At 45.1% G+C, this 26037-nt stretch overlaps 1 protein-coding gene across 3 annotated transcripts; it reads left to right on the forward strand.

The window, feature by feature from the left end:
* The first annotated feature begins 1117 nt into the window (after positions 1-1117).
* CDKL2 (cyclin dependent kinase like 2) lies at positions 1118-26036 on the forward strand. Of its 3 annotated transcripts, none has more exons than XM_075929358.1 (14): positions 1118-1274; positions 2309-2455; positions 3633-3829; positions 8621-8815; positions 9758-9936; positions 11371-11483; positions 12510-12649; positions 14373-14461; positions 15187-15316; positions 17270-17544; positions 20944-21037; positions 21783-21900; positions 22763-22869; positions 23672-26036. In XM_075929358.1, the coding sequence occupies exons 2-14, from the start codon at positions 2428-2430 to the stop codon at positions 23729-23731; spliced, it is 1725 nt and encodes a 574-aa protein (XP_075785473.1). In that variant the 5' UTR covers positions 1118-1274; positions 2309-2427; the 3' UTR covers positions 23732-26036. The 3 variants fall into 3 exon arrangements, with proteins under 3 accessions (XP_075785473.1, XP_075785472.1, XP_075785474.1); XM_075929357.1 differs by lacking the exon at positions 1118-1274 and adding an exon at positions 1326-1476; XM_075929359.1 differs by lacking the exons at positions 1118-1274; positions 2309-2455 and adding an exon at positions 8150-8215 and having other exon boundaries at positions 3693-3829.
* The last annotated feature ends 1 nt before the right edge of the window (position 26037 follows it).

The following is a 26037-nucleotide window of genomic DNA, read 5'->3' on the forward strand; positions in this document are numbered from 1 at the left end:
AGTGTAAGTGGTGAAGTAAAGCTAGAGGATGAACTAATGTTGCCCTTAGGGAAGCAGGAGATGTATGAATTGCTACACGAAAGACAGCCCCAGAAAAACTAAAAGCAGTATTGCATTTGATCATTCGTTAGATAAGCCATTACATTCCTTTCCACCCCACCTATGTGAAATCTCCCAATTCAGCACCTAGTAGCAGTGGAAGAAGTTAGCTTGGCATATAGATGTGGCTTCTCTACGATTGCTTGTTAGTCTAGCGGAAGGCTGACTGCAGAATTTTGCTACGGGGTAGCTGGGGTTTTGTTTATGCATTACAGCCTTATTAGGATAGTGGAACATTAACCGCAGTCTAGGTGCACACTCAAATTCTTTCATTGTTTAATTTATTGCTGGCTTACTTACAGCAGGGGCCCCTGTAATCCCTGCACTGTGGCTATCAGCCAAGCCCCTATTCCAAGTATTTAGTCATTCCAGCCTTCCCCTATTAGTTCCTTGGTATTGCTTTCCCTACACAGTAGAGAACCTTTCCCTTCCATGCAAATGCTGAACTAATTTCCAATCTTGATAATCTATTTACCCAACATCTTAGTACCAGGTATGGTAGCCAGGGAGCAATATTTCCCCCTTTAAAAAAAAAAAAGCTTATGTAAATGACGGGGCATAGTTGCTGAGAACAGGGTTTAGGCTGCAGCTGCTTTCCAAATTGTAGGGCAGGGGGCTCTCCCACAGATGAAGTGGAGGTCCCCCTTATGTGGCTTTTTTTTACATTTAATACTGTTTTGCATGGTGGCGGTAGCATGCTTGGTGTGCTGGGGGGGAAATGGTGCCCACACACACATCCTCTCTGCCCCTGCTGCTCAGGAGCGGCGTGTGCATCTACATGCAGTTAAGCAGAGAGGGGGGCGAGTCTGTCCAGGGGTGAGGCGCTAGGACAGACGCGCAGTTCGCCAGCCTTGCAGCGCCCAGCGGGGCTAGGGCAGGAGCCAGGGTTTTGCAGCCCCGCTCTGTTCACAACGGTGCCTCTATCACGTTATCTGAAGAGCTGCCCCCAGGGAAGCTTTTAGACAAGGGCTGGCCTCTACGGCAGGGCGGTGCACGTGCTGCGGGGGCGCAGCAGCGGGGCCGGCAGCCGGGCGCCCTCGCGGCTCCCCGCCCCGCGCGCTCCGGCACGCGCGGCTCCCGCCCCTGGCGGCGCTGTGTGTACAGCGGAGCCGTTGCCCCTGGTTACCGCCGCTCGCGCCCGCTCTCTGCCTGGGACCTTCGCGCGCGCCTGGGAGGTAAGGCGCGCGCGCATGCGGCTGTTCCACCCCCCCCCCTCGCGTGAGCGCGTGCGGTGGCTGCTGGGGGCCAGGCGAGTGAGAAGGGAGGGCGGCCCCGCCCCTCCCCACGCCGCGCGCGTTCCGGGCAGCCCCGCCCCGGGGAGCCCGCCAGCTGCAGCCCCTGCACGCCTGGCTCGGCACGGGGGGCGGCGCGCGGCAGGTGTGTGGCGCGGGGGGGGCGGTGTGATGGGGGCTCCCCCTGCACTGGGACGGGGGGTTGCAGGTGTGATAGGACAGGGGCTCCCCTTGCACTGGGGCGGCGGTGGGGTGCACTATGATGGGGCTCCCCCTGCACTGGAGTGGGGGGGTTGCAGGTGTAATAGGGGCCCCTCCTGCACTGGGGAGGGTTGCAGGTGTAATAGGGGCTCCCCCTGCACTGGGGTGGGGGGCAAGTGTGGGGTGGGGTGGAGGGTTGCAGGTGTAATAGGGGCTCCCCCTGCACTGGGGTGGGGGGCAAGTGTGGGGTGGGGTGGAGGGTTGCAGGTGTAATAGGGGCTCCCCCTGCACTGGGGTGGGGGGCAAGTGTGGGGTGGGGTGGAGGGTTGCAGGTGTAATAGGGGCTCCCCCTGCACTGGGGTGGGGGGCAGGTGTAATAGGGCCCCCCCCTGCACTGGGGTGGGGGGCAAGTGTGGGGTGGGGTGGAGGGTTGCAGGTGTAATAGGGGCTCCCCCTGCACTGGGGTGGGGCTGGGGGAGGGTTGCAAGTGTGATGGGGCTTTCTCTGCACTGGGGTGGGAGGCTGGTGTGGGGCCGGGAGGGAGGGTGTTGCATTTGAAGTGGTGGAGGAACAGCGTGGGGAGGTTACCTGATGTGATGTGGGACTCCCTCTGCAGAGGGTTGGGAGCCAGTGTATGGGGTGAAGGGTTACAGGGGTTCTCTAATTAAGGCTTTGAGAGATTTGTACCTGGGAACACACATGTACAGCATCTATTTTGGGGGAGGAGGAAGAGTGAATTCAGCCACTGTGATATTAACTCCTCCATATTGCTGCAGACTTCCTGAGCTGGAGGTGAAAGCAAATCGAGCCTGGAGCGACTTGTGAAGGACTTGGATGCTATGCTGACGGACAGTTGCCCCATTGCTGTTGGCTGTATCACAGCTCCCTCTCACCCATGTTAGATTTCTTCAGCTTTTTAGCAGGTTGGTGGTTTTATGTATTTCCTGGTCCAGGGACTATAGCATGAAGAGGCGGGAGGCACACGTTTTGAGACTAACATTCTCGAACACAAGCCTCTGCCTGCCTTAGGTAATTGAAGATTCAGTAAATGTTTGTCATTTCCAAAGCAGAGCGCACAACATTCACCTGTTATCATAGCACATCCCTAGGCTCATTAACGTCAAGGGCAAAATTTTCATTGATTTCTGGAGGAGCAGGCTCATTCCTAGCAATAAGAAACAATCTAAACCTTCATTGTCTGGGTTTGATAACTTTTTATTGTTATAAATTCTTGGCTGCATAGTCTTATTTTTATTGGTATTTTTGAAATATTTACTTCTCCATTTGGATCCATTTACAAGTTTATGAGAAACCAAGTGTGAGGAGATAAACCTGAGCTGTATTATAACTGCATAAACCATCTTACTTAAGGTTTCATTTAAACAGAAATGTGTGAAAACTGAATGAAATGATTCGTAGTGATGTTCAAGAGACAGCTTGGTAGTGGGATAAGAAGTAGTGCCAGTTAGAAATTATCAGAATGAAATTATCAGGTGAAAAAAGTTTCCTGCTTCCTCCTCTGGTGATTAAGACAACATGAATGGTTGCTTTTCTCCCTAGAACAATGTCAGTTTCAATTCTCTTCTGTACAGGTTTCCGTCAGCCATTCAACATAGGCTACAAAAAGTATACTGTAATCTCTGAAGATTTGTATTTGCTTTTCTAATCAGTACATTTTTTATTGAAACAAAGGATGTATAAAATTAATAGCTGTTTATCATAATGATATAAAAACAAAAATCTTTGTACTTTACATAAGTGTATTATTTTGCCATAAGTGTCACCACTTTTACAAATTTCAGTCCAGGCTTCTAACTTTGTCTTGCACAAACCCTTTTGTTTCTATTAAAAAATGTGCTGCGATACCAAACATAATACAAATGCTTACCCTGCTACATTGTTTTTTTAATCTAGTCTCTCATAAGGATGCTTGGGAGATCACAGAGCCCAGCTTGGGAAGGTTATCGTTACATATGTGTGCTGGTGGGGGGCTGGGAAGAGACTCATCATAAAAGCAGTGAAGAATTTGTCAGAAATGTAGACTGATCAAGAAAGAAAACCTTTTTGTTGTGTGCGCTAATTATGGTTTATGGCTTTCAGCACAAAGACACAGCTGTTTCTGGGTTACAATGGAAAAGTATGAGAACCTTGGTCTTGTCGGAGAAGGAAGCTATGGAATGGTAATGAAGTGCAGAAATAAAGACAATGGAAGAATAGTCGCTATCAAGAAGTTTTTGGAAAGCGAGGATGATAAAATGGTTAAAAAAATTGCCATGCGAGAAATCAAGCTGCTTAAGGTGAGTTCACATACAAGAGTAAGATGCAGGAATTGGCAGAAGCAAGGTCCATTTTTACCCAGCGTGTGCAGCAATGACTTTCATATACAAATGCATTTAGTGTAAATCCCAGTGTCAGTCTAGGAAATTGTTTTATAGCTGCTGAAACAGTTTGGTATAAATGGTTGTTTTGATGTTTCTTTTATTTATCTTTCTTCTAAGAAATATAGCCGTATATAAGAGGCATACCATCTACTTAGATACATTGTGCTATTAAAAACTTAAGTGCAGGTTACTTTATTTTGAAAGTTGGGTCTTTTCTGGGAAGATAGAGTAATATAGTAGCTTCAGCCTTCAGGGATCAGAAGAAAAGTCTTAGCTCCTGATTCAGGAGAGCAGTTAACTGCATTATAAGTATTTTCTCGAATAGGGATGCTTTACTAAATCAGGGTTTTAGGTTGTCACATTTCTCAGCCCTAGACAATTTAAAAGTACAAAAACTATGGTAAAGCTAGTAATTATCCATTATCATGTTTATATTTACGTGTAAAAAAATGCATAACTATATATTACTTGTAATCTTGGTTGTCTTTAAAAATGTGTATTAGAGAATCTTTTTTATTATTTTTTTTTATTATTTTTAAACCTTGCTAAACCATGAGTAGCATCTCTGCATTGAAATTACAGGACATTTGTGAGCTAAGAATCTGAATTACTTTTGGAAAAATAAATTTCTAGTGGTAAGTTATTTTCTGTTTACATTTAGAATATAGCAACAATCTAGATGAAACAATCCAGGTATGGTCAGGTACTGTTTTTTTTTTTTAATACCAATGGTAGGTAGATTTGGCAGTTAGCCCACATCAACTGGGAGTTACCTTTCTGTTTGGCTAGGTGCTGTTCTTGGCTGGCACTGAGTTTGTTAGGAATGTGTTTGTGTGCTCTTTATTCATAAGGGAAGAGTGAAAGGAAATAAGACACAAATGAAGCTGCAAACTTGATTCCCCCTTGACTGCAATTAAGGGTCTGCTCTTGGCAGATATTCTCTTCATCTGCCTGTTGGACACACATTAGTATTAGATGATTGGAAGTGGCGCTCTGCATGTGACAAGTGGAAAAAGGGGATTTCTGACAGCAAGAGATGTAAAGGAGCACACGAGAAATGTGTAGATTTAGGTTTTTGTCAAGTGTGTGAAACTGTATGTTAAAACAAAGGAGTTGGCGTATAACTTCAGAGCAGTGATATACCTAGTATGAGATCTCTGGAGCCCTATAAATCTTCAGGTATCTGCTTTACATCAGTGGATATCTGCATCGGTGGATGTGGATATCCATGGCTCATTTATACAGGTGTGGATGCAAATTTTGGATCTAGAACTCTGCAGATGTGCAGTTATCTGCTTTAAATCCAGGGCTATCTGTGTCTGTGGATGCAGATAGCCGTGGATCATTTTTGCAGATTCGGATTTTGTATCCTTGCAGGACTCTAGGGATCTCATCTCCAACAATGGCCAGTATGTGATGCTTTATAGGAAGGCACAAGAAAACATCACGGACAATTGTGGAATAATCTACCCAGAGGGGTAAATTTCTTTCCAAGACCATCAGTTAGTGGTTGAGTTATGTCAAAGCACTGCAATGCAGCTTTATAACCCTTTGATTTGTCTAATGTCACTGGATATTCTTTTCTCCATATGCATTTCTAATCCCTTCTAAATCCTGCTGTGCGTTTAGCTGTTGTCAATATTTGGTTCTTTGGTAGTGCAAAGTGGGATAACCTACATGTAATATATTATTCGTTAAAACAGGAATACTATGATGATGGATTGAATCACGTTCAGAGTGAATTTTATAAAAGTGTCGGTTTTTGAAAATGCATTACTCTGCTTAGAATATTGGCACAGCCATGTAGGGCAGAAGCCTATATATATATAACAATGATATGAAATTTAAGGTCCAATTTTCCCATACGACTTTTCCATCTGTCAATCAACAGCTCTCTGGTCTTAGGAAACACATGTTCAATTTGTTGCTAAAAGTAACCCAACATTTGACTTGATGTAATAGGCTTGATGCCACTCTCCCCGGTGTGAAATGCTGCTAACCAAAATGGATTGATTGGTTTTTGCTGTGTATGGTAGACCTAATAAAAATAATTTCCTCTCCATATGTTACAACAAATCCATCTCGTTTAACAGCCTACTGACTCCACTAAGCTGCTCACCCAATTACGAAACTGATGAGTAGAGTCAAAGTGAAGTGAAATACTGAATTAAAGAGTGAATGCATTATTCTCAGCATTTCATCTTTATTTGATCGGGTTTTTACTTTGTTTTTCAAGTTCTTTTTTAGTAGACCAGGATTAGAAATCCATGCTTGTGGTGTCTGTCCAAACCAGGATTTGCCACCATGGCATTAAGTATCAAATGCACGGTTCCAAAGTTGGAGAGAATTTCTTCTACTGTGTGGCCTTTTTGCACCTTCCAAGGTGGCCCAAAGTCCTAAATCTCATTCCATCCCTCTCTTCAACCTCAGCTATCCCCATATGATTTTCCCCTTCCAGGCCCATCAGGTACAACACCCTTTAACCCATAAAGATCCAGAAGGAGTTGTTTCCCAGGAGAACAGCTAATAGCACTGGAGCATTACTGGATATTTGGCATGTGTTCCTGAACTCTTGCATTTGCATATACAACTTCCATTATTGTTTTGCTAATTATCAGTGTCAAGCATTACACTTTAGACTTTGCTTTCTGCCAGTTTATGCTGAGTCTATGCTAGGGGGCTATACTGGGCAAGACTGGTGTGTAGACAAACCCTAAGCCCTTTCATACTAGTGTACCAGCATCCCTGCTAGAGGGATTGTACCTTTTTCAGTATGCTACCATGAGTGACGTGATATGACTTTGTGTAGACAAGGCCCTAGAAGATACTGTGAGTTTTGGGCTTGGTGTTCCTTGTTGTATAGTAGCTTTCCAAATAAAACACCTTTAAAATGTCTTGTATGATTTCTTGATTTTTTTTTCAGAAATATTAGCAACTGCAACTTGATTACAGCTCTTTTAACACTGTGGTTTTTGTTTTGTTACCTCTACAGATAAGCTGCTAATATAAATATGACACTTTAGAGTTCGGCTCTGGTGGTAAAATGAGTAGCGAAAACACCTCTATGGCTTCATTTGCTGCTTTGACTGACCCTTTTCCTAAACCATCATTTAACAAAACAAAACAAAACAAAACACAGAGCCCTTGTCTGTTTGGCATGTTACTCTTTAACCTCACTCTGCCAGATAAGACATAGTTTAATGAAACCTTTTTAATTGTTAACCACATTTTAGGGAAAATGCTGAAGTTTGAACTATCCCTTTGTATGTTTAGTGTAAGGGCATTACAGCACTAATATTACTGGCTGTAAATATTTACGCTATGAAAATGTCTGGTTTTGGACATTGGAGCCCCATTGTTCTGGGCCCCATATAGTCAGAGGGAAAAGAGTATCCTTGTTGCACAGGGGAAAAGCATGGAGTTAACACTTTTGGGTACATGAGAATGGTGATGAATTGGCACAGCTCTATAAGTTACATTATCATAGACAAGATTTTTGTCATTGAGAGTAGAGAGGGGTGTAAGAAAAGGAGTGGAGGAGAAGAATTGCATGATTTTGTCAGCATATCGTCTCCTTCATCTTTTTGAAAGATGTGGGGAAGACTCAAAGGTGAAGAATTTTCACCATGTGAGCCTCGGATACATGCACTTACCTTTAGTGGGTCCTCTAAAAGAGCTGTAAGTATACACCAGTAGCCTCTCGCTCCTGTGGGACTGGCAGAGGTGGATGACACTGCAGAGATGAGGCTCGTATTTGCTAGATTGCATTCGAACATGGCCTAGAGGAGCCAGGCTAACCACAGCAATGTTGGTCGTGACAGGAGCAAGCTGTGTTTAACACTGTGTTTGCAGGTAATACTATGGGTCTGGTAAAGTTTGTTCTTGGCCAGCTGAGATAAGGTTAAATGAAACTGCCCCTGTCTTCCCTGAGTGCAAAGTCAAATTTGGCAGCATGTTATTTACTGTGACGCCTTGAAGATGCGATCGAATGTGACTGAATTCTCCAATGAAAACTAGCTCCCTTGTCTTCACTAGGGGATCTCTTGGGGTTCTGGTTCACCTCTGCAGGAGCAGAAATCCTTGCTATGGACAGGATGGGGTGCGATTGTAAGGACCTGGCCCAAATATTTAACTTTACACACTGCAAATAATCTCTTTAAGTGCATGCTTATTTTCGTGCACGCTTTGAAGTCTTTGCAGGATTGGGGCCCAAATTAATACTGGCTATCTTCACAGGGGCAGGACTCGTGAACTGTAGAGATCTAAATCCAGTTGTTATGAACTATGTACCAAAGGGGGAAGGTGAGCTTTGGAAATTCCCTTTATGGATACAATAATGAGATTCCCAGTGTCATCCTTATAGATGTTTACTTACTCATTTGCTTTTTCTGATGATAGTAAAATGTACACATGGGCCTCTTTGACTTATGAAATTAAAGTTATTTTCTTTGGAGAAGCATTTGGCACTGGCCATTGACAGGCACTGGATACCGGGCTAGATGAACCATCGGATTGACCCAGTACGTCTGTTCTTATGAGACCCTTCGTACCCAATTTTAAACATAAATCAGCACAAGTGTCATGTCAAATATAAAAGGGTGTTTGGGACACTAGATGCATTGCAATTAAGCTTTCGGACTCTAGCTCTCTTTGTTATCCTGGTGAATGCTGATATGTGCTCATGAAGTATTGATTGTTTTATAACAGCAACTTCGACATGAAAATCTGGTGAATTTGCTAGAAGTGTGCAAGAAGAAGAAACGATGGTATCTGGTGTTTGAATTTGTGGACCACACACTCCTCGATGACCTGGAGCTGTTTCCACATGGACTAGATTACAGTAGAGTTCGGAAATATTTATTTCAGATTATAAAAGGAATAGGATTTTGTCACAGTCACAATGTAAGTAGATGGATGAGGTTCAATTTGCATTTAAAAAAAAACTTGAATGGCTGAGTAGCTGCTGAAATACTCGTTTTAAGTAAAGCTGCAACTAGAAAGAAATAAGTAAAGTATGCAACTGTTAATAGTGACCGTATTTCATAAGAATTCCCAGGTTGGCTCAGACCCAAGTTCATTCAGTTCTCAGTCTATCCTCTCCCTGGTGGTGACTAGCTGTTTCAAAGGAAGATTTGAAGAACTTTGTAGTGGGCAGATGTGGGGTAATCTGCCCTTCACAGAAATCTCATCTGGGTCTCCAGTAATTAACGGTTGATTTAATTCCTGAAACATGAGGTGTAATAGCTCTTCACAATGTTTGGTATTAATTAGGATAATTCTAGATATTCAAGTGTCCCTATAAATATCCACTTTCTTTTTAAATCTTGCCAAATAGCTGATTCACTTTCCTGTGACAACAGGTTTCTCATTTTAATTTTGTGTTAAGAAGCATGTTCTTGCATATTTGGGAAATAGCTATTGTGTAAGTGCATTGAATTTCTTTTTTCAGCTGGGTGATACACCCACAACACTGTGATGTTTCAGCACAGCTCTTGCAACTTTTATTCTTTAAATAAATGGTCCAGGTCAGATTTCCTAGAACAGGCACATAAATTATGCCTCTAAAATATCTGTGCTAGGAACTTCACGTACAAAAGGATTGTTTGTATGCAAAGTAGGTGTTTGTGTGCACACCTGCATGTTTTGGTACACACTTTGTGCACTGATTGTGTATACATGAAGGTCTTTTGAAGACTTAACTTAGGTGTCTGCTCTTCAAGAGAAAGCTTAGCTCTCACGCCCTATGGGACTAGATTTTTGGCTGGGAAGGTCTATAGAATGTAAACTGTCACGTGATGTAGAAATAGGAAGTTCTTCATTCTACTTCTTTGCTTCTCTTGTTAGATAATACACAGAGACATCAAACCAGAAAATATATTGATCTCCCAATCAGGGGTTGTAAAACTCTGTGATTTTGGATTCGCTCGTACTCTGGCAGCCCCTGGTGAAGCTTACACTGACTACGTGGCAACGCGATGGTACAGAGCACCAGAATTGTTGGTTGGAGATACCAAGTATGGCAAGTAAGAAACTGAGCAGAAGAGCGTGCAGAGGATTATCCCTGCTTTGCAGACGGTTATCCCTGCTTTGCAGACAAATTACAGGGAGGCTTTTCCATCATATGTATAATAACCTTAGCATATTTACCCTGTGTTGCTCGGGTTCTTAAGTAAATTAAGTGTGTGCGCTTTTCCCTTGCTTCCTGACAGTGATGAAGAGAACAGCCAGCAATATCCCCATATGAATCTGACTTCAGACCCCTGCCCTCTCTAATGGGCTCCTGGGGGGTTGGAGGCTCAGGGCTGGGGCAGTCCTGGATGGAGGGTGGCACTCCCCCATCTAGTCCCTTTCACCTTCCTGGTGATTCTGTCCCTTTTCTGGATGGTTTTATGAGAAGCAATCCCATTCCAAGCACATCCCATTGTCCTGGCACCACCAAACCCTGACCTTGCTTTAAGTGATGATAAGAGGAAGCTGTAGTCTGAATTTGGTTGTCCTAGCCCTTGCTGTTTAGGAGAAGTTCTTGAACAGACAGACATGCAGACAAGCTCTTAAAATGTGTGGTAGCTAGCACCAGCACTCCTTCCTCACCTCCCCCTTGAAACAAAACTTTGCCCCAGTACAGGTTCTGTAACACACAAAAAAGAGAGAGAAGAGCCAGAGTAAAGTCCATTGGGGTTCTGACTATTGCTAGTGATTTTACATGGAAGCTGCTTGGGTACTGTAGTGATGGGTGAAGGCAATGGAAAACCCAGAGATGGATAGATAGACCCTTCCTATTGTCTTCAGACAGAAAGATGCTAACAGCATTGTGGCTTCTGAAGGCTGCAGGCTATATAGAGGAAGCAAATGCTAATTAGATGGGTAGTCTGCTTAGGACTTTGACAGATATGTGGGGGATTCTTACTCAGGGGGTGTACGTGGAATTTATTGGATTTCTTTGCATTGAGACTCCATTCGGAAGACTTGGTCAGTACTCCTGTGGACTTCAGTGTGGAAAGTCCTGGTGTCATCCCTTTCCATTTCTAATGCTGTTTGACATGCCTCTTTAAAAATGTACGTGCATATTATCTCTCTATATACCTTTAAATCCAACTTCAGCAAATACATCTTCTGGAGAACACATCCCGTCAATTTCTATTTAGAAGAGAGCTGCTCAACTTAATAAGGGGAAAAACACTACAGCATGTTACGTTACCTGAAATTGCTCAGTCTCATTTGTGAAACTAAGGTTTTGATCAAACAAATTTTCACTTTTTTTCTTTGCCTGTTTAAAAATGAAAACGGCCGTCTGCAAAAACCATGTGCGATCCCGAGCAATGCTGAGTTGGGCCGTGCAGCCTGCAGGGGCTTTCTGTGCACAGATCATCTTCTGCTTGGGGCTCAGATGTCAGAAAAAAGCTGCCTTGAGATGGTTTTGCCGAAGCTGGCTTCAGTCTTGGGTGCTTTTCTTTCAGAGCTGTGGATGTGTGGGCCATTGGCTGTCTGGTCACAGAAATGCTCACAGGAGAGCCCTTGTTTCCTGGGGATTCGGACATCGACCAGCTGTACCATATCATGAAGTGTCTGGGTAAGAATGTGTCAGCTTTTTTCTGTCTTTAGCTGGCAAAGGCTTGTGGTACGTGAGAAAAGGACGGCACTGGGAGCAAAGCAAACACTGGCGGACCGTCTTGACGGAGCCCCCCGATTCTTGCCTTAATGCTCTCAGGCTGCGTCAGTCGCGGGGGCAGGAGAGAGTTGTAAAGGCAGCTGATTAGACCAAAACAGGGTGTGTTTTGTGATGTGGACAAATGTCCTGCCGGGCTTTGGTGACGACCCCCAGGGGTATTTCATTTCACCTCTCGTTCCCCGGGCTGGAAGGTGGAAATGTGTTCCTGATTACAGCAATGCAAGAGTCGAAAATACCACAACCTGTTGTCTTTGCTGTCTCTGACGGGGACTGGTTAGAAGCATGCTCATCTTACATCATTAGATGTGGCCTTGTCTGCATCTGATAGCTTTGTTGCCAAGGGAATATTTAAAATAATTCTCTAGGCCACCACAGCTGCCTGGCTACCCAGAAGCAGCCATGTTCCTAACGGCACCCTTAGGCTGTGCATTTCAATAGGCAAAGGGCCCACTGTTAAAGGGACAGTGCATCTACTGCAGTGGTGAGCAGTGACTGGGCCGGGCACAGTTCACCAGGCTTGGATCCTGCCGGGCCGCTGCCACTTGATTTTCCTGCGCCTCTGCAAGTACAGACACTTCAAGCTCCCATTGGCTGCACGTCGCCATTCCTGGCCAATGGGAGCTGTAGAAAGTGGCATCCCGGTCTGCACCACTTTCCACAGCTCCCATTGGCCGGGAATGGCGATCCGTGGCCAACGGGAGCTTCAAGAGGCTGTACCTTGGGAAGTGCAGCTAAATAAACCAGCGACAGGCACCCTACATGGTCTCTCTAGTGGCCTCCTGAACCTGAGGGTGAGAGTGGGGAACAGTCATGTATGCTGGCAGCAACATCATGTAGTCTTCTATCAAGCGCAGAGCTGTTGTCGTCCGTTTTTAGCTTTCTCTATGCCTTTGTGGATAACGTAACAATATCACCTGTCAATTCCAGGCAACTTAACTCCAAGGCATCAAGAGCTGTTCTATAAAAATCCACTCTTTGCTGGAGTGAGGCTGCCGGAAGTCAAGGAGGTCGAACCTCTTGAAAGACGGTATCCCAGGCTCTCTGCTGCGGTGTTAGATTTAGCAAAGGTAAGTCCTTATTTTGGAAATTCCTTGGCCTTCTGTTTCCGCCTTCTGTCTTCCTTTCCTTTGCTCTTAAGGGTCTGTCATTTAGATGGTGGGGAAGAGGGATCAAAAATGCCGGGAAGAGGCTGTGTTTGCTGCCTTTTTTGTCTGTTCCAAGGCTAATTAACAATTAGCTGGGTTGGCAATTTAAAAAAAAAAAATGATGTGCAGCTCTCTTCTTTTCGGCAAAGCACTTTATTGCTGCGGCTTCTAGGATTTACTGTGTCCTCATCCCTTTGAGTGTGCTTTCTACTCCCACCTTTGGCTGGCGTCTGTACCCTGGGCTAGCTGAGTCCTGATCCCCTTTCCTGGCTGTCCCCTCTTTGTGTCACTCCACTTATTGATCCTCCTTTCCGGGGGGTCATTTGCCAGTGGCACCGTTGCCCCCTGTAGACTTTTCATAGATCTGTGTTCTCTCCTCACCCCCTCCTGCACTTCCCCGGGCTCTGTAACGGTGCCCTTGGCAGAGTGAGGATAGGCACGCTCAAGGCCCCTTCTGGCCTCGCTGGCTGAATGGGGATGGGGCTGAGGCCCCCACTCCTCGTGCAGTTGGGTAATGGCTGGGGAAGGCGGCCCAGAGCTGCCCTCCCTCCTTCCTGCCTTGCTCCTTGGCCACTGAGCTGAGGGAGCAAGTGCTGTGGTGTGGTCCTTGCCTCACAAGCTTCGTTCTCCTCTCACGTGGAGCGGGGTAGTGGGAAGTAGGGTCTCCCTTGGCTAGTGATTTGGAGGCCCTGTTCAGTACTGATTCCAGCCCTGCCTGCAGCGAGTAGCCTACTAACCCAGGGTACAGCTGCCAGGGGAAGGTTTCAAAGCTAGGCAGTCTTTGAATAAGCAGCGGCTGCCGTCTTAGCTGACAGCCAGGTTGAACTGGGGACCTCCAGAACTGAAAGCTTGAGTCTGTCTGCCAGGCTCTCAAGATGCAGATGGGACACAGAGTGCATGCTGACCAGTGGGTTACAGAGGCAAAATCCTAGCAAGGAGCATTTAAAACAGCCCTTCTCTCTGGTATACGAGGGAGTTGTGTGACCATGTGGGAGTGATCTCTCTTCCCTATAGCTAGCTGCATTCAGCATCCATACTCACAAGCCATAAAGTCACTTCTCTGGGTGTCAAGAATGAAAGCAAGTAGGTTTGTCGTTTGGTGGTGGAGAGGAATAGAAAGGAGGCTGCCCTTCATCTTCCACCACAACATTTTCTGCTTCAGTTACAATGGCAATTAGCTGCCAGAAACTATGTTGCCATTTTGTGTGTGTATGAACTTGTGGAATACAGTATTTTTAGTTGGCCAAATAAAATAACACTTGAACACAACTTATTTGGTTTCTAATGCTTAATATAGACCACAATGTAAAATCCTGCCCCCAAAACATTAAAATAATAAACATTAAAGAGATAGTTACAGTTTAGGAGACAGATTGATGTCTGTGCAAGGCAACAACTCTGTATGGAAAGAGTTTCCAAGTGTCACTGTCTAAAATAGCTGAAGCAAGCAAACATGGTTAAATACCTCCAGGTTGTCTTCCCTGGTTACATCACTTAATCACACAGTAGCGGTATTTTCTTCTATAACTTTTGCCCTTCTATTTCTGTTTTCTTACTTTTTTTATGGCTTTTATTTAGAAATACAAAGGGGTTTTAAATTTGATTCTACTGCAGTTGCTTATCAAAACTTACCTTGGTCTTTTAGAAATGCTTGCAGATTGATCCAGACAAAAGGCCATCCTGTGCTGACCTGTTGCAGTGCGACTTCTTTAATAAAGATGGATTTGTGGAAAGGTAGGTTGTCTGTTTGCTTCTTGGTCACAATGGCAGGGGAAGAAAGGAGCTAATGCCACTGGTCTGGGAGGTTTCATGCTGAGTTTGCAGGGCTGGCAGTTAGGAAAAAACAACAACACTTGACGTGTAAACTGAGCACATTTGATGTGGAAACTGCCAGACACCCCACATGGTACCATTTTTACCTAGTCAGTTTGCAAAGTAGAACTGCACTTTCTGATAAAGACCTTCAGTGTGTTTAGCATTACAAGGGCATAGGACTTTCTCCGTGATTGGCAGAAAAAGGAAAATAATTATAGCAAGGGAAAGTTAGATACGTTACATTGGGCACTGCATGCAGCAGAGCGCGCCACTGAATTGGGACACAAGACTGAAGCTTCCTACCTCAAGAAGGAATGCTGTACCTTTGTCCCAGTGTTTATTCAGCAAGAAGTGGCCAGCATTCAGGATGAGGTCTCCTCACCAGCACTAATTCACATCACGCTATATTCACCAACCGTATCTAAACTCCAGCCAAATTAGTGCAGGATCGTCATTTGCCGCCTGATGCATCCAATGTGTGAGGCTTTTTAATGGGTAATTCAGTTTGGCCAGTTTCCCATTTTAAGAAAAGGAATCGTTTGACTTCTTGTTCAAGTAATTTGACTGGGCCTGGGGTGAATACCAAGTTGCGGAGATTTTGTACTAATGGAAGCGGCTTTGTTTATTTTTAATATGGAATGTAGATTTGCTCAGGAACTTAGGTTAAAGCTTCAGAAAGATGCCCGGGATCATCCTTTGCCAAAAAAATCAAAAATCACCAAAAAGGACAAAGATGATTCTTTAGGAGAAGAAAGAAAAATGCTTGATATTCAGGTTAGTAGATCTTATTTTTGTTTTCCATAATAGTATTCATTTCATCTTTTAAAAACCCCCCACTGTTTTGGTATACAGATGCCCCGCTTCTGGAATTAGATAGGGAAGTGTGCAGATATTGTTACATTCCATTATTTAAAAATGCGCCGTCTTTCATCACTTTCTGGTAAGGTAAGCATAACTTGGAACAATGTTTTTGTGATCTAGACCTGTCTCTTCCAATAAATCTGGTCGGTTATCAGAAACAGAATGTTTGTTGAAACTACTGCTTTTCTTAAAAATGTTAATCATTTGCGAGTTTTTGACCCAAGTTTTTTCATCTCAGTTTTTTAGCATTCACTTACCATGTTTAGTTTTATTTTTCTCCATCACTAAATTTGGTTGGTCAACAAAGATGCATTGGACAATCTTGATTATAAAATCCAATTAAAATTATTTTAAAAATTGGGGAAATGTTTTATTAAAAAAAAAAACTGTAGAAAATTTTGAATGGTGGAAAAACTGGCCAGGTTTATAAAGCAGTGAGATGGAAGAGTTTTTCAAGTTTTCAGTTAATTTCCCTTAACCTAGTTGTATTTCTTATACCTGGATGAAATCACTGCCAGATGCAAAACAAGGCTACCCTGGTAGGTCACTCTGAATTTGTAACTGATGCAGAAAATGCTTGTGCACCAGCTGGGCAGTGTTAGTCATAAGCAGTATATTAAATCTGTCAATTCTGTTGCTGGGTCACATGCAGCATAGAGGCTGTGATGTGAAAAACCCTCAGCTTCATTGTGGGCTATCTGCTGTGGCTGTTGCTCCACCGTGGTGTTTCATGCTGTAACATTTTTCAGGGGTAATGCTCTGGAGGCTGTTGACAAATCATCCTCAGCGGAGGATTTTGGCCAAAATTTTCAAGTGACTGGTGATGTCTTGGTTCTTGGGTGTCCTACCTGAGACACCAGGTTTTCAGGGCATGGCTTCTCAGTAAAGTCTGTGTTATTTGGCCCTGCACCAGTGCTTGCATAACCACCACCAAGGCGGATTTGAACTTGGGACCTCGGGAGCTGACTCTAGGAGCCGCTACCCTCTGAGCTAAAAGCCAGCTGGCTCCCAGCCTCTGCTGTAGAGGTCTCTTGATCTTAACTGTTGCAGTGGTCTAGGTGCCACTTGCAGTACTCAGGAACCACACTAGGTGTGTGGGTTACACTTGTACATCTTTTTTTTTTTTCTTTCTTCATTATATTGTTCTCTCCAGATTGCGGTCTCAGTGGGCACCTGCCACCTATTTTGAAAAAAGATCCTTGTGTATCATTTCAAAATTATTCCAAGTGCACGTGCTGCATAGGAAATCCATGCCATTTGATCATTGTACATTATCCAGCTCTTTTATACGTCTGCAATTTGGTGTCTACAAATACTATTGCTTTATATTCTGAGGCAATCCCAAGTCTGATCAATTAATGTTTTGCTCACAAGGAAAAATGTGGATGGGATAAAGTCTGATTTAGTTTATTTTTAAATTGAGAAACACCCACCCACCTGTGGCTTACTGGTGCAAGTCTGGGAGGAAGGGAGGATGCAGGAGTGGGCAGGAGATTGGGGTGCTTATGTGATGCAGCTCCCATTTCGGGGGGGAGGTCGCTCCAGGCCACCCTGTGCTTGCAGGCCCCCCCCCCCGGCCCCGCCCCTCCCAAATGGCAGCTCTTTTGTTCTATTACTCGTGCATTGGTGAGCTATAGCCAGATAACTTATGTGCATGGGACGGCGAGACTCGATAATTCTTCTGTGAATTACGAACGCTACCCTTTGCTGATGGGAAAACGGGAGTTTGTCTTCATAACATCGCGATGCTTCCTCGGCTCCTTACGCGCGGTGCCTTTCCTGTTAGTTCCCCCCAGGCTGCCGCGAGCTAGTGCTCACTTCGGTGCTAGCCTCCAGGCCAGAGTGACACTTTCTCGTTCTAAACAGGACTTCAACGCTGACCCAAAGAGCAAAGATTCCAAACTGCTCAAGGTGAAATTATCCAAAGCTGAGCTGGAGAGAGCCGACCGATCTTCCAACAGGAACTGTCTGTATGACGGCGGGACCAGTCAATTCAAAACCGTCCCTCCGACGAGCATGAAAGACTCCAGCAGCAGCCTGGATTACACAAAGAACCCAGGCGCGGTGATTCCTCCCATTGTCACACCCAATATGAGCATTAACTCTGGGTTGGGAACGATCCCCGGAAGCCATAATTACAGGTATGGAAGCTGAAGAGAACAGCGGAGGAGGTTGGCAAATGCTCCATAAGGTGTCACCGGGTGCTGAGAGAGCCCTGGAGTGACATTGTTACCATGAAGGGGGCTCAGTGGGTTTTGGGCAGGGCTGGGTGGGTGGCAGATGGTTTTCAGGTGAGCGGAAAGGGCTGTAATTGGCTTTTGAGATTGTGGAATTGGAGTTGGAATTTCTGCTTTCCGGAGTTTAAGCCATGAAGGGAGCCACTTAGGGCTCCCTGATTTCTCCCTGGCCCTGATGCAACTATGCCAGCAGGTGACAGTCCCCATGGGATCAAACACCAGTTGGAGACACTCAGAGCACAGCATGCTCTGACTACTCATGCTCGCCCTGACGCACTCCTTCCTCCTGGGGCCTGTGAGTAGGATGGCAACAGGACTGGGGAGGAGACCCCTGGGACCTCGGCCATACCACTTTCTGCTCTAATTGCACCACGTGAGCAGAGCAGAGAATCTGCCTCTAGGCGTGTAGCCACAAAGGAAGGGATCAGAAGGCCGTTATCCTAAGCCCATTAATTGGGGCTCTTTGTATTTTGAGATCCTAGAATCTGCACCTGGTGAACGTAAGTTCTTGCTTGCAGGTCTCACTCCTGGGAGAATTCCGCACCACTGCGCGTGCACCCAATTCATGTCCCCCGCCAGATATTTTTTTCCCTCCGCAGGAAATACACACGGTTCACACATTTCGCTCACCGGGGGCTGCTGTGGTGCCAGAACAGAGGGGCAGCTGCTCACCTGCTGTAGCAGCTAAGGAGAGAGCAGAGGCTGCGTTCCTCACAGTGCCCTGCCCAAAGGGCCAAGTGAGGAGGCACCCATGGAGGGAAAAGACAGAGAGTTGGTGGAGCATCACACAGACTGGGGTTCAGAAAGGCTGGGGGGTGGGGCAGAGGCTGAATGAGGGTTCAGGACTGCATGGGAATGGGGAGTGGCTGAGTGGGGAGAGGGAGGTGATGGGGATGGAATCAGAGATGCATGGTGATAGGAGGAAGGGGGTGCATGTGTGAGGTGGGTCCCAGGACGTGTGAGAACAGCATATGGGGGGAGGGTGTGCAAGGACATGTGAGAATGGGGACAGAAGTGTCTGAATGAGAGGGGCCAGGGTTCTGCATGGGGCAAGCTCCCCAATTCCCTACCAATCCCCCTCCAAAAAACCAATCCCATTCCATACTTCTCCCATTCATACCCAACAGCCCTCCAGGTTCGTGCAAAGGCTCTTTCCCAGCTATTCCCTCCTTCATCCCCCCGCACTACGCCAAGGCGTTGCCCTGGGCCTGTGGGGTACAGGAAACATGCTTCTCTGTTGTCATTTAAATGACAACTATTACTCAGACTTCCGTAGTAATATGCCTAGAAAAGAATTTAATCCAACACCACCACCCCTCCCACACACACGTTTTCTGATTCTTTGTATCGTTACTCACATACTTATTGAGTAACTGGCACAATTCTATGGTGTTATTTTGACAATGTGCAGAATTTTAAGATACTGTGAAAAATTGTGTGTGTTGGTGCAGTATTTTTAATTTTTTTGATTCCGAATTCCCTCGGGAGGTAATAATTCTGTGTTGGCAAATGAGGGTTTGTTGGCTGTTCTGGAAATGTACAGCCATGGATCAGTGCTGCAGTCAGGCGCATTCCTTACTGTAACAGATGTTTAATAATCATGGACCAGACCGAGCCAAGGATGTAGGGAAAGAGAGAAGGGTGCAAGACCAACCTGCTCGTCCCTTCTGCAAATGGATCTGGGTCATGCATACTCGCTACATTCCCTTGAGCTGTCCCATTTATAGGATGATTTGCGGCTGCCCCAAGCCCCATACATTTTGGGGGGCCTTAGCCGTCCTATGAATGGGGCCACCTTGGCCCAGGAGATTACCATGCGGCAGCAGGGATCTCCCACACTTGCTGCGGCAGCAGGAGCTGGAACTCCCCAGCAGTCTGATCTGCTCCTCCCCACTGCCGGCTGCCAGCCCGCTGCACCCCACTTCACTGCAGCGGCAGGAAGCAGAGCTCCCGGCCCCCGGGCACTTCTCTTCCTGCTGCTGCCGTAACGCGGAGGGCAGCAAGCTGGGAGAAGATGATGGAGAGGAGCAGGCTGCCGGCTGGATCTGGCTCCTGCCACCCTGGTGAGTGTAGAAGGGCAACCCCTCCCTCCCGCCCCCGCTGAACTCCCAGCTTGCGTTGCTTGGGGGAAGTGGCTTCAGGCAAGGGAGTGGAGTAGGGGCAAGGTGGGGTGGAGTGGAGCTGGGACAGGGCCTGCAGTGGGGGGGGGGTCCCAGACCTTGTGCTTTCCTAGGGACGGCCCTGGATTTGTGGAGAGAACCGTAACTGTTTCAAAGGGTGCAGGGAAGACACTGACCCCAGTGCCCGGTGCAGAAGGGAGATGACGCTGGAGGGGCGCAGTAGCCTCTGTGATGCTCCAGTTCTCTGGGAAACGGTGGCTTTGAAGATCACCATTTCTTGGCGCTCCTGCTGACACAGTGAAAGGGCCCCGCTCCGCCCCCAGAGATAGGTCTGGGCACAGGAGGCGCAGTAATGAGCTCGCGATACAACCGCAGGAGGGAGAGACTGCAAAGCGTTTTGCCTCAGAGGGCAGGCACAGGAGAGAGCTTGCGATAAAGAACCTAGGCAGGCAGCGTTCTCACGCAACGTCTGTGGGATTCCAGGGTTGTGCTGGTGTGCGAGAAGGAGTGTGACCCTCCCCACTGAGAGTGTGAACAGTTGAGTCTGGAATTGAGAATATGCATCGGGATCTATAGGCCCTCTCCCACCACTTAAGTGTGACTCAGCTTCAGGAATGGCCCTAGACGAGCTGCCGGCAACTGGTGCCCTAGGCAAATCACGCGATCGGCACCCCCGCCTCCAAAGCCCTCAACGGCTGTTTTTCTTGGTGCCCTAGGCGACCGCCTAGGTCGCCTGTATTGCTGGGCCGCCACTGCTCAGCTTTGATGTCCTGCTACATCCTACCAGTGAAGAAGGATGGGGGAATCCACTCTCTGGCCTGAGCGAGTAACACAAACACAGGATACTAGCAGGCTGGTTAGCCCATAACAATCCTGGACACCAGCCTTCGAAATAGGTTGTTGAGAGGAGTCTATGGCAGCTGCTTGTCCATATTACAATGCCACACTGTTAAGTGAGAGACTGACCTTAACTGTCATTGCTTGACCGGCCCAGGCCAGGGTACACTTCTGATCAGGGTGTAATGTTTTGGCAGTGCAGTGTTTTATGTTCAAGACCAGTAGCTCAAGCAACTGATTGTGTCAGGGTTGGTTGTCTCACATTGCATCATTTGTTTTATATGATGAAGTTACCAAGAGATTCTTGCTAATTCTGAGTCTTGGATTTTGTTGTTTTCATTTATAGAGTCGACGAGAAGACTAAAAAATACTTAACCCCTTTTATAAGGCAAGGAAAACATTCACCAGCAGGGCATTATAATGTCAGCTTGAGCACATCGGTAAGCTTCCTTCTTCTCCTGTAGTGAAAACGATGTATTTTAAACGTCACTGTTTACTTTCATGCCATTAATATCTTTCATTTCAGTCTTTTCTGGATAGCCAACTTGCAAGAAATATTTCCTGTTGGCTTGGGGACATCATACATAATAGTTTACTCACAGTTATGTGACTGTATTGTACTGGAATATTATTTAAGTTTGCTCTCGGAGAGGTCTAAGGCGATAGACATGTATTCATCTAGACAAGTACAGATAGTTTCTGGCCTGGTGGGAGGAGAGACAGATGTTGGCTATGGTGACCAAGCAGTTTAGGATTTACATTTAGAAGGTTCTGGGGACAGATTGTCAAAACGAATGACTCACTCTCGAAAATGACTGCCTAGCAGCTCTTGTGGAAAAGGTCATGTGGGTTGAAAGCTTGATGTTAGTCACTTTCAGGCAAAACTCTCAAGATGAATAGGCGTTTTGTCTGAGGAAGGACTGCACAGTTGAGACCACTTGCCGGTTTTGGTGTTCTGTGTAATTATAGGTGGTTTCCTTTAATAACTAATTTCCCAAAGCTTGCCTTGAGGGTTATTGAACAGAATGTTTCTAGAAAAGAATACAGGTTGTTTTAGTTCTCCGACACCTGAGGAAGCTTCATAGCACAGAATGTCTCACTTCTTTTAAACCTGAATGGTTTCACTTTTAGTAACCTTAGCTTTGCTCTGGATGTTACTCATGGAAATCAATCCCTTGGTATCAGGTCTCAAATGAAAAGAACGTTCTTCAGGCAAACAAGAAAAGATGGGAATTCTCCAAGACAGATGTGCGTTTGCCTGAGCTAACCTATAACCATCTCCCTGAACTCAAAGGAGTGGACGGTATGCGTTTTAATTTTCCGTTAATTAAACTGGATGATAAATCTACTATGTATTTGAGAGAGTTTGTCTGTTCAAGAACTCCTCCTGAATGGTAAGAGCGAGGACAACCAAATTCGGAATACAGCTTCCTCTTGTGTGTGCCATAACTTAAAGCAAGGTGAGGGGTTTGGTTGTGCTGGGAAAATGGGAAGTGCCAGGAATGGGATTGCTTCTCAGAAAACCATACAGAAAAGAGACAGAATCACCAGGCAGGTGAAAAGGACTGGCAGGGGTGTCCCACCCCCAGAACTGCCCTAGCTCTGAGTCCCCCCACCAAGACCTTTAAGGAGAGCAGGGCGACTGATGCTCTCCCTCCCCCAGAGTCGTACGGGAACACGCCTGGCTGTTCCACCTTGTCAGGGAGCGAGGGGAAACTGCACAGTTTGCTGCATTCCTCATTGTAGTTGGGAGGTACAGGGAGGGAGATGAACCTGGACCTGCCCCCACCCGGGGACATGCACCCCTTCCCTGGCTGTGCCAGCTAGAGCTGCAGTGGCCATGGAGAGATGCTTTTCACCTGGCCCCAAGCTGCTGTGGTGAGAGAGGGCTGGAGTAGTTCTTTTGCTGCAGGACAGCCTGCATTCCTGAATCCACATCCCCCGCTGTGCCCCAGAGCAATCATTTACATGAAGAAAAACAATAATTAAGAACCCGACAATGCCAGGTAAATTTTCTAGTACATTATAAAGAGCAGTATACGTTGCATCAAGACATTTATTTTTAAATCATATTAGCATGTGACAATTTTTCAGAGGGAAATATTGACACTATGCTTGAAAATAACAAGTCCACAGCAGTCTGTCTCTTTGTTTGTCTTCTGCAGCTCGAAATTCCAGATTTGTCAAAAAGGAGAACAAAACGGTCTCAGAGTCTCGCATCCCGTCTCTTGCCACCATCGATCTTCACAACCCAAGCCTGGCTTTGCAACAGGTGATGATACGGTGAAATGCTTTGCACCAATACAGTAGTGCCTTTCTTCTAGGGTGTTCCCAGAGCATTGCACCCAGCAGGAGCCAAAAGATTCCAGCCCGTCTCACATTACATTCCAGGGTTTCAGTCGAGCAGCAGCATACTTACTGGAGTAATCTATTTTATTTAAAAAAATGCAGCTTTGGAGCCTGCTGGGGAAAAGAACCATTTTGGGCAAACTTTTGGCCCAGATTTATGATCTTGGGATTGTCTTGGGGCAGAGTCCATGTTCGAGGTTCACAGTAAAACCCCGAATCATGTGAGTTTGACCTGTTTCCAGGATTTGTTACGCACAGCATGTGGCTTACATGGGTGAATTGAGACGCAGACCAATCCAAAATCCATAGTTACGCAGCAAGTGAGTGGCAGGGTGGGAAAGAGAACTCCATTTGAGCAGAAATAGTTTGGCCATGCTAGATACAGAAACAAGGTGAAGGATGGGAAAAATAAGTTTTTTTGCAACTTTGTTTTGTTTAACGACACGAGGGCCTCAACATGCATTCAAAACTTGTAATTTGGGAGGGGTGTCATTCTTAGGTCTTCATTAGGCCTTTTCTTGGTCCAGTGACAATTTTTGTTTAGAGTTGGCATAGCGTTATAGATTTAGAAATGTACTTTATCCATGTATGCTGATCTGTGATATAGTCAATGAAAAATCTGCTTATGTTCTATTGATATTGTACTTGGGACAGGCAGAAAGTTATTGATACTGCTTTTAGTTTGGTATGCTAGGAATTAATATTAATATTTGTTTGACTGACAGATATCGGGAACGTCACTGCCAGATGCTTCGGAAGCCGGCTTCCCTCGAGTAGAACGCTAGCCCGGAGAAGAACTGAGCAATGGGGGTAACATGTATTACTTTCTGCAGCTTAGCCTCTTGTTGCCTTTCAAAAAGAACAGTCAACAAGGGCTGGTACCTTTTGTGGGTTCGCTGAAGAAAGAGCCTTCCAATGTTCGATATCACCGTTCGCAGCATACTCATCTTTAGAACGTGTTGTGCTGTTGCCAAGCAGGTGAGACCAGTGCATGACTTTGTGAATGGGTCCCTTTTCCTGCATTGTGCTGTGTAGTTCCATTCATGTGCATCTTGATCCGAGGTGGATTTTTTGGAAAACTGACTTGAGGTGGTAGGCGCCAGAGAGGAGGCTGGAATGCATTGTGGAGTTGTGTGTATCTCTCTTGAAAAGATGGTTATCCAACAGAAAATATAAATCAGTGTGTTAGGATACTGACTAACTCCTGGCCTGGGGAGAAGAGCTGTGCCAACAGCATGCAATTTGTCCCTTGGACCCCTTAACGCCATTCATCTGAAGAAATGGGTTGTGCCCACGGAAGCTCACGATACCATCTACATGTTTTCTTAGACTCTAAGGTGCTGCAAGACTATTTGTTGTTTAAGCTTATTCCGTTACAGACTAGCACGTCTATCCCTCTGAAGCATACAATTCTGTTATCGAGTAGTAAACTATTTTTCATTTAACCCCCCGGTGCCTATATACCTATGGCCAGTTGTGAGCCCAGTGCATCAGTAAGAAAACAGGATTACCAACATTTATGAGCCAAGAAAAGGTAGTAGCTCCTGGCTACTACAGGTAGTAGTGACTACACTTGAACTTTTTTAAAGAAAAAGAGAATACTGGCAAATTCAACAGACCCAAAAGACTGATATATGGGAAACTTAGATAACAGAAGAAAAAGAATCACTGACTACATGTTAAAGAAACACTGTCACCATAACAATTCTAATTGGAAAAATGTGTCAATGTGCTATTGATAATGTCTACATTTAAATGTTAAAACTGAATGAATTTTAAAAATCTAATATACTGTTTGCCATTTGCTTACTGTTGTCATTTCACTAATTTTGGGTAGTGAAACTTCAACTGCACACTTTCCTCCTGACTGGTTCCCAGGCTCTGGCATAGAGCTGATGTCTTTTGATTACCAACACTACAGGAAATCTGTTTAAAGGTTAATAAATCATGTTTTTGTGAAATCTTTATAAATCAGTATAGCTATTTGTGTGTTTTGGTAATAACCTGTTAATATAAAACACTAATTTTGCTTCTAAACTACTGACAACCTCTCTAAAGTATCAACTGTCTGAAGATAAATATTTGTGTTAACTGCATATCCTTATCTATATACTTCACCCCTCTCAACAACCTCCTGCAAATACTGACCCCGCTCCTGAATGCGATACTGGGAAGGGCTAAGGTAATACTGGATATAAAATTCACTTCAGGGATTGTTACCATCCAAGATCAATTAAATCAAGAGATGTCTCTGGAGTTTATATTGAGAATATTTGAATGGTCTATGATTCTGTAGCATTAGTGCCTGTAAATTGTTGAAATGGATCTGACAGTAGCTTAAAGAAACACCAACAAGTTAAAATCCAGTCAGTTAAGAGAAGTGCGTGAAAACTAATTTCTGGTGTTTCCACTCTACCAGCTGTTTTATAGTTGCATTTTCCTATTTGTGTGTTGTGTGTTGGAGGTGTTTTTTTTTAAATGTTCTTTCTTGTTGAGGAAAAGACTTGCACAAATAAGGGAAACGGACTTTGCAGAGAGAATGGTACGATGCTGTCAAATGCACAAAGTAAACAAACTGCAAACAGGAAGAAATTATGTTTGCTGACTTTCTGATGTAACAACCTTTTTATATGTTATAACTGGGATTCAGTGGATGAGAGACTGCTGGGGACGTGGCACTCTTGAAAAGCTTATTTAACAAGAACTTTGCCTAACTTTTTAAGCTAATACCTTTATAAAGTCCTCACCATGTCGGATACAAACTATTAAGAGAAGCATGAATTTTATATTGACGTCCCTGTCTTTTTTTTTTTGGCAGGTTGAGGGTCTTTTATTTTACTTTTCGTTATGACTCAATTTTCTGACTGCCTTAGTTTGTTTAACTCAGAAGTCCTAGGTGCATTTTTTAAATGACCTCTCAATGTATGTAATGTAAATGGTGTGTGCAAGTTTCTGTCCAAAAGGAACATTTATTTCTTATTTTGTCCAAAAGAAAAAGAAAAATTGTTCTATTCTGTACAGATTCTTATACCGTACTTGTTGTTGTAGTTGTGAGCACCGTCTGCTTTGTGCATTAAAGGATGTGACTTAC

The sequence above is a fragment of the Pelodiscus sinensis genome, chromosome 5 (assembly GCF_049634645.1).
Source record: "Pelodiscus sinensis isolate JC-2024 chromosome 5, ASM4963464v1, whole genome shotgun sequence".
Lineage (NCBI taxonomy): Eukaryota > Metazoa > Chordata > Testudines > Trionychidae > Pelodiscus > Pelodiscus sinensis.

What these genes read in the sequence shown, in the direction of transcription:
- CDKL2 (XM_075929358.1), top strand. Translation starts at nt 2,428, where the DNA reads ATGTTAGATTTCTTCAGCTTTTTAGCAG. An exon ending in CCATATCATGAAGTGTCTGG is followed by an intron (nt 11,484 to 12,509) that starts GTAAGAATGTGT and finishes TGTCAATTCCAG; the next exon opens with GCAACTTAACTCCAAGGCAT. An exon ending in CGGTGTTAGATTTAGCAAAG is followed by an intron (nt 12,650 to 14,372) that starts GTAAGTCCTTAT and finishes TTGGTCTTTTAG; the next exon opens with AAATGCTTGCAGATTGATCC.